The sequence below is a fragment of the Muntiacus reevesi genome, chromosome 2 (assembly GCF_963930625.1).
Source record: "Muntiacus reevesi chromosome 2, mMunRee1.1, whole genome shotgun sequence".
Lineage (NCBI taxonomy): Eukaryota > Metazoa > Chordata > Mammalia > Artiodactyla > Cervidae > Muntiacus > Muntiacus reevesi.
In genome coordinates this window covers 71,092,539-71,101,113 of record NC_089250.1, presented here as the reverse complement: position 1 = coordinate 71,101,113, position 8,575 = coordinate 71,092,539, and the positions used below count along the sequence as shown (strand labels likewise).

General features: G+C 48.3%; 1 protein-coding gene across 1 annotated transcript in view; it reads right to left on the bottom strand.

Moving 5' to 3' along the window:
* Window positions 1–7,807: 7,807 nt before the first annotated feature.
* CCN5 (cellular communication network factor 5) overlaps window positions 7,808–8,575 on the bottom strand; it is a 13,519-nt gene continuing 12,751 nt past the window's right edge. The window contains exon 5 of the mRNA XM_065922056.1: window positions 7,808–8,169. Coding sequence (XP_065778128.1) covers window positions 7,949–8,169 — 221 coding nt within the window. The 3' untranslated portion in view covers window positions 7,808–7,948. The remainder of the gene's footprint in view (window positions 8,170–8,575) is intronic.

The window sequence follows — 8,575 nt, the reverse complement described above, 5'->3', positions numbered from 1 at the left end:
TGAATCCTTTCTAAGGTTTATTAGTTTTGAGGGATATTAAGAATGGCTATTTTTGTGGTGGCATAAAGCACTGATTCTTATAATTTTGGGGCTTCATAAAACCACCCAGTTGAATAAAATGTTTGTGAATCCAGATCACATTGCCAACTCCATTTACAAAGTAAAAACAAAGGGGGAAATGCACAAGTACTATATTTATACTCCTCATTTTATAAAGGAATGAATTCCATTACCCTTCAAATGAGGAAGGTCTTAAGTTCAGAGTAAAACACGGTCTTACAGATGGAATCCATTTCACTTGATGAGATTTCACTGTGTGGTTCTTATTTTTAGTACCAATTGAATGGCTGGAGCTTGAAGACCTCACATATAAATTCCCATAGAGTTTGCACATATCCAGAGCTGTTCTCCCCTTTCATTCTCATGACTTTCCTGTAAGACTGGGACCATGGTCTACATTTTCTTTTGAGTATATGGAGGTTCGAGGCTTCCCTTATGGCTCAGCTGGTAAAGAATCCGCCTGCAATGCGGGATACCTGGGTTCAATCTCTGGGTTGGGAAGTTCCCCTGGAGAAGGGAAAGGCTACCCACTCCAGCATTCTGGCCTGGAGAATTCCATGAACAGTCCATGGGGTTGCAAAGAGTCAGACACGACTGAGCGACTTTCATATGGAGGTTCAGAGGGTTAGCTGGCTCATTCAGGGTCACCCAGCTAGAATAAAGCCTGGCTTCAAACTCTCAATTTTCCTGGTAAAATATGGTCTTTCCCTCTGGTTTGAATACACGTTACAGGGGCCTCTGCTCTACGTGGTCATCCAGGCACAAAGCCTCCTTCTCTTTTGTGACTCTGTCCTGTCCTTATGCAGAGATTCTTTTCCCAGAGACAATACCCAAGGGATCTGGGGAAAAATTCAAGGTTCCTGAATTTGAAAGGGAAAATAATTGCATCTTTTCACTGACCTCTAGCTAACACCTAGCATTTCCTTTGATTACTAATGGAGAAAACAAAGTAATATTATGAATACCTATTTGCCACTAATAGAAATCACTAGTATTTTCATATCACAAAGTAGTTATTGCAGATATTGCAAAATACTATTTATACTATTACCACTTTGCAATTATGGTAATTATGTAACTATCTCACATTTTTGTTTTGGTTACCATATATCAATAACTTGTGTCCTTTGTAATCCCACGTATTTGATTTTATATGTTTAATACAATGAGTCTGAGAAGGACGCTCATAGACTTTGCCAGTTGCCCAAGGAGTCCTAGGTTCATAAAGAAAAGTTAAGAACAATATTCTGGAGCCTTGAAGTCCTCCACTGGGTCCTCTGCATGTGAGCAGCAGATGTGGGCAGAGAGGGAGTGTGGAGGGTGGAGAGGGGCATTATGGTCTGGATCTGGAGTCATCCATCGCCCAGGACTGGGAGATGTGGTCTCTGTCTGGGTGCCCAGAAGGGGAACAACTAGCCAGCTGCTGCATCATTATCATGTCGTTTGCAATGGTTCAAATTCAAGGAGAGGCTGGGACCCCTTGTCTCGGGGATTTCTAGTGGGGAGGGCACGCGAAGTAGGCGCTGGACACCAGGCTCCCTCTCGCTTATCTCATCCGCAGGGGCGACAAGGCTAGTGTTGCTCAGAGGCGGCACGGGGGCCAGTTAGCGTCGCTCTGCTCAGCTCTTCTGCTCCAACAGGCTGCCTGCTGTGTGCCCCGAGGACCCACAGACAACAGGAGGCTGAGGAAATTAGGATAAAAATGTACGTTCTTGAAAATATAATTGCGGCTCCCATGTGTGCAGAGTACTAGAGTTTGCTAAGCACGTTAGTAAGCCTTGGGCTTCCCTGGTGCCTCAGCTAGTAAAGAATCCGCCTGCAATGCGGGAGACGGGTTCGATCCCTGGGTTGGGAAGATCCCTGGGTTGGGAAGATCCCCTGGAGAAGGGAAAGGCTGCCCACTCCAGAATTCTGGCCTGGAGAATTCCAAGCCTGGGCTCACCTTGTCCTCACTGCAGCCCTCCCGGGAGGCAAGGCCAAGAGAATCATCTCCGCTGTGCAGAGTCAGAAAACGAGCTCACAGGGGAGAATTAGATGCTCAAGGTCACAAACTAGAGGCACAATCAGAGCTAGAACCCAGGCCTCCCGTTGCCATTCAACGGGCGCATATTAAATACTTAGGCACTGCCTCACCCTGGGGCCGTGGCTAAGTCCCTTCCCTCCCGGCGCTGAGGATCCTCCCTGCCGGTGGCCTCTGGCCGGCTCGTTCACCGAAACGCCACCAGGGGGCACCATTACATCATCGTTTTCTATTCTAGGAAGCCGCGCTATTACTCTTACACAGATTTTAAGGAGGCGGAGGGCTTGTTAAAATACAGATTTCCGGGCCTCACTTCCAGAGTTTCTGTGGATCTGGCATGAGGCACAAGATATTTGCAATGCTAGTCATGTATGGATGTGAGAGTTGGACTCTAAAGAAAGCTGAGCGCCAAAGAAGTGATGCTTTTGAACTGTGGTGTTGGAGAAGACCCTTGAGAGTCCGTTGGACTGCAAGGAGATCCAACCAGTCCATCCTAAAGGAGATCAGTCCTGGGTGTTCATTGGAAGGACTGATGCTGAAGCTGAAACTCCAGTACTTTGACCACCTGATGTGAAGAAGTGACTCATTGGAAAAGACCCTGATGCTGGGAGGGATTGGGGGCAGGAGGAGAAGGGGACGACAGAGGATGAGATGGTTGGATGGCATCACTGACTCAATGGACATGAGTTTGAATAAACTCTGGGAGTTGGTGATGGACAGGGAGGCCTGGCGTGCTGCAGTCCATGGGGTCACAAAGAGTTGGACACGACTGAGTGACTGAACTGGACTGAACTGAACCAGTTTCCAGGCTACGATGATGCTTCCAGTCTGGGGACCCCACTTTGAGAACTAGCAAGGTGAGGATTGGGAGCGAGGGTCCAGTGTGACCTCTGACCCTCACAGACAGGGCCACTGGGAAATCATTGTGAAACGGGCAGCCACTCCCCTTGGTCATTTGCATATTGATTTTTCTAAGCTCCATTAAATACCTTTTTAAAAAGCAAGATATATTTCACTCCTTCAATGATGACTGCGCTTGGTCCATCCCGAGCACAGTTCTAGGTCCTGGGAATCCATCAGTGAATGAAACAGACAAATTAATTCCAACCGCTTGTGGAGTCTGGCAACAAACTATAAATGTTATAAATAAGTAGGTTACCTAGTATGTTAAAAAGGGCTATGTGCATCTGGGGTATTGAAAGATATATGATATTTCTCAGTGAAATGGTGATTTGTGAGTCAAACTTGAAAAAGACCAATTCACCATGGGTGTCTGGGGGAAGATGATGTCAGGCAGAGAGGAAACAGCCTGTGCAAAGGTCCTGGGGTGCGAGCAAGTCTAGCATGTTTGAGGAAAAAGAAGAAGAAGAAAAAAAGAAAAAGAAGGAAGCCAATAAGGTCAGAGCAGTGTGAGCAGGGAGAGAATAATTGAGGATGAGGACACAGCGGTCACAGCAGCAAGGGGGGAGGGGCTCGTAGATCTTGCAGAGGCTTTTCTTTATTAAAATCATTATTTTTAAATTTATTTTTGAGCGCGCTGGGTCTTCACTGATGCCCCACAGGGTTTCTCTAGTTGCGGCAAGCAGGGGCTACTCTCACAGGGCTTGAGCGCTTGGGTGCAGGCTCAGTAGTCGCGATGTATGGGCTTAGTTGCCTCAAGGCAGGTGAAATCTTTCCGGACCAGGGATTGAACTTGTGTCCCCTGCATTGGCAGGCAGATTCTTAAGCAGGGAAGCCTGTGCAAAGGCTTTTCTTGGAGTGAAAAAGAGTGGCATGGTCTGACATGTTCTAACAGAATCCTTCTGGCACCCTCTGTAAGCAGCAAGAGTGAAGCCAGGAGAACAGAAGGCTCCCTCGTTATCTGGCAGAGATGATGGTGGCCGAGTCAGGGGGTAGCAGTGGGGCTGGAGAGCGTGCTAAAAGGTTATACACACGAACACACACACACACACATACACACCTGCATGCTGTTTCATAACGAAACCAACTTGTCAGTCTAATTATCCACTCCTCTCCTCTGTCCAGGTGACCCACATTCTCAACCTGAACTCTTTTCTCTATGTCCAGATCTGTCTCATCTTTCATCTCCAACTGCCCCTAGCCACACTGCCCTGGGATGACTGCTGCTTCCTCAAACTCAAAACACCTAGGACACACCCTCCTATCTGCCACGCATGCAGGCTCACCTCTGTCCTTTTCAGTTTCTGGCGATGGACCCCCATTCTCCCCATCCTCCAGCAGAAAGCCCAGGGATGTGTCTAGCATCTTACTTCCCCTGGTCCTCACATCCATCCTTCCAGCAAGATCTCATAGGCATGGTCAGGCCCTGCTGGATTCTCTCATCTGCTCTGTTCCTTCTTTCCCACTCCTGCGGGCCTTACTTCTGAACCCTGCATGACTGCATTTGGGGTAGCCTGGTGGCCAAGACAAGGGTTTTGGAGCAGGAGTCTCTGGGTTTGAATCCTGGTTTGCCAACTTTGAACTATGTAAATGTGGGCTGTTTCTTGGATTTCTCTGAAACTCAGTTTCTCCATCTATGAAATGGTTATAATTACACTTACTTCAAAGCGTTATTGTGAGAGTTAAGTGAACTGTTACATAGAAGACAGCTGGTATGTGCTTAGCACACAATAAATGTTAGCTCTTATTTTTATTCTTTTAGCAATAAGTCTTTATTGAGCGTCTATTGCGTGCAGAGACCTCCTTCATGCTCAGAGATAATCTGACCCAGGAGAAAGAGCATAGGCCTTGAGTCAGCAATTCTATTCCTAGATGTGTACCCAACAGAAATGTTGACCAATATCCACCAGAAAACATGTCCTAGAATGTTCACAATGCCTTATTCATAGAAGCCTCAAACTAGAAACTGCCCAAATGCCCGTCAAGGGTAGGATGGATAAATAACATACGCTCTATTCGCATAATGAAATATTCTACAGTGACAAGAAAGAAGGCACTACTGTTACTTGAATATCATGGATGCAATTAACAATATGATGGGGCATGGCTGGGCTGGGTCCCTCCTAATTCTGGCTTCAGTGGGGGTGGCCTGAGTCTCACCTGGTGACCTTTGTTCCCAGCACCATCCCTCTTCACAAACAAGAAGATCTCCAATCTTTGCCTTCACATCAGTCCCTGACTTGCAAAGCCTCACTGAGGCAGGATGATGATGAAAGCTTATTATCAGGTGAACATAAAGGAATCATACAACATTCATAGCATGTGATGGGTACTCACTCAACACAATGATGCTGTAGGGTGGGCATTACTGTTTATGCCCATTTTACAGATAAAAAAAAAAGCCAAATCACTAAGAGGTCAAGTCAAGGTAATGATAGCTAAAATTTTCAGTTACATCACATAAAACTCTCAACAACCCTCTGGGTTGAATAGTGCTATTATCCCCATTTTAGAGACTAGGAAACTGAGGCCCAAAGAAGTTAAGTACCCTGCCTGAGATCACAGCAGACAACCAGCCAGGACCGGGCAGGCAGGCTGGCTGGGCCCACTCTTCATGGCTCTGTTCACAACTTCTCAGGGGTGAGGTCATGGGCCTTGCAGCCAACCTGGTCCAGAGTCCAGCAGCATAACCCCAGGACAACTCATTAATCACTCTGAATCTCAGTTTACCCATCTCTAAAATGGGAACATCAGTAGCACTTTCCTTTAGGGAGGTCCCAAGGGTGATGTGTGATTATGTGGGTTGAGCTCTTGGCAGAGAGAGCCCCATATGCAGGAATAGTTCAGTTAAGGTTCATGGCTCTCATCCTGGTTTTCAGGATGTTCTCAGACTTGTTCTGGGTAATGTGTGCAGAAGTTACTCATATAGAACCAGACATACCAAAGCTCTCAGCCTCTGAGAGACCACAGGCCCAGCCTGGAAAGTCAGATAAACTTGGCTTGGACTAAAATCGCATCTAATTGTAAACCAGCTTCTGGACAGATCATGCTTCCAAGCCGCTTCCTCATCTGTGAATCAGAGTTAGTTCTATCTTGTGAAGATTAAATGGTTCCAAATGCTGCCTGTGCTTTCTCAAACTGGGATTCCCGAAGGAGGTGGTACCCGACCGAGGTGCTGGAAGCCAACGTACTGAGGAGCAGGTCACTGACCACCTGGGGATCGCCTGTTGCCTGGCTCTGCTTTGAACCTCAGGGCACTGCATTCCTGGGCTCCCTGGTCTGCCCAGGAGGTTTGACCAATGGCAGGCACTTCTGGGAACTCGGGGCTGGGAGAGAGCAGGAGCTGGGTTCTCTCTCCGGGTCTCCATCTGCCTTTTGTTAGGATCAAGCCTGCATCTCCACGGTGGCTCCCGCTCCCAGCAGACAGCCCTGCTGTGAGTCCATCTTCTGCCTTCTGGTTCTGGCTTCTGGGCTCTGCCCTCTCTCCACCCTTAGGGCTGGTATTGAGGGAGTGAAGCCCTTCATTTAAGAATACCTACTGTATGCCTCTACATGAAGTTCAAGAACATAACAACACTTCCTTTATGATAGAAATCAGAACAGTAGTTGCCCTTGGGGGTCGAGGGGATCACCTGGCCAGAGGAAATTTTCTTCTTTTTTTTTTCAAAAAAATCTTTGGCTGTGCCACACGGCATATGGGATCTTGGTTCCCCTACCAGGGATTGAACCTGTGCTCCCTGTATTGGCAGCTCAGAGTCTTAACCATTGGACCACTGGGGAAGTCCTCAGAGGAAATGTTCTGTGATGAGGCAAATGTTTTACACCTTGACTGAAGTGTGGGTCATATAGGTACATACATTTGTAAAGACTTGTGAAACCATGCGCTTAAGACCTGTGCATTTAACTGGGTGTGAGTCATCCCTCAATCAGTTTAATAAGAAGAAATCCTGGTCAAATACCAAGAATATATTTTAATGTCCTGGTGGGATTCTGATGAAAACACAGTTTTTATTTTTAAACAAATACAGGTAGACTGCAGAAGAGGACATAACATTTGTATGTGGCATTTTTGTTTGTTTGCTTTTAAACTTGGGCAAACTCCGGGAGATAGTAAGGGACAGGGAAGCCTGGCTTGCTGCAGTCCATGAGGTCACAAAGAGTCGGACACAACTGAGCAAATGGACAAGAACAAAACAATAAAACATGCGACTTAAACAGGGTTTCACACGTGGGTTGGTTTATTTCAGGCCGTGTTCCCCAGTTTCTGGGAGGCATTCTTCATTCTCCCCTGCTTTTCTCTGGTCCAAAATGTTTCCCAGCACTGACTTGTATAACGTGTAGCTTGGCCTGGCACATTGCAGAGTCATGAAAACGGTTAATTCTTACTAATACGAGTTGAGTTTGATGAGTCCCTTTAAGGGACATTTAAAGGGTCCCATTTTGACTGTCTTCAAAACAGGGTGATTTCACCTTGTGATTTTTACATAGAATTCAATCCCTGAATTCTGCCCAGGGTGGGGAGGGAGGGTTTTCTCAGCACAAGTCTGACACACAGACACGTGTTCAGGGATGTTCCTACCTCACTCCAGGAAAGGAAGCAGGAGGCTGAGAATCTCTGTGCCCCTCTTCGCCGCACCCCTAGAAAAATAGCCCATCCAGCCCAGCACCTGCTTCAGGCTAATGATTAAGGGGGAGATGGTTGCCCATCTCCTGGAAAAAGCTCTGTACGCGTCTTTGATAAAGGCTGTGAATGGCTCAGAAGAAATCTGGCCATTCTGCCAGGCTGTGAGTGAGAGCGAGGGGGACTGGGGCATGCTTCCCGCGGCATCTCAGGGTCCAGAGGGACCAGCTGACTTGGGAACACGCTTGTCCTCCAGGGCCCGGATGGCAGACCCAAGCCGGACTGTGGCCTGCAGCCCAGACTGCCTGCCGAGCGGCTGACATCGAGTCTCCATCCTCAGCCTGGCTCTAAAAGGCTCTTCTCCTTGGGCTGAGGCCCCTGGCGGGTGGGCAGGGCCCCAGTACGCAGAGGCGGCGCTGGGTCTCCAGGCGGCAGAAGCGGTTCTGATTGGACACTCGGGTGGCCACGCCCAGGCCGCAGGTGGTCGAGCAGGGACCCCAGGCGGTGCTCCATTCCGGGCAGGAGACGCCAGGGGCTGGGGGAGCGACAAGGCCAGAAAACTGGGATCCTGGGGGAGAGAGAGAGGGGTCAGCTCGGCAAGGTTATGCAGCCAAATCCACCCACCGGCTTGCGGTGCAATCTGGGTCGCGTTGCTTAACCTCTCTGGACCTCGGTCTCTTCCCATGTAAATTTCCTAATAGTTGATCGTTAGGCGTAAATAAAAGAGTGGAGGTGAAGTCCTTAACACAGTGCCTGGTTCTTGTCAGCACTTCCGAAATACTGGTTATCAGGCAGCTATGATGGAATTGACCATAACGGTCCTCCAGTAAAGGGCGAGCGTCTCGCTTCTGTATCCTCCACAAGTCCCGGGATAAGTAGCATCGTCCAGGGAGGAGGTTGGGGCCTGTGAGTGTGGCCTGCCCGTGGCCTGGCGGCAGGGATGCTGATGACGGCGAGGCCAGGTCTGGAACAGG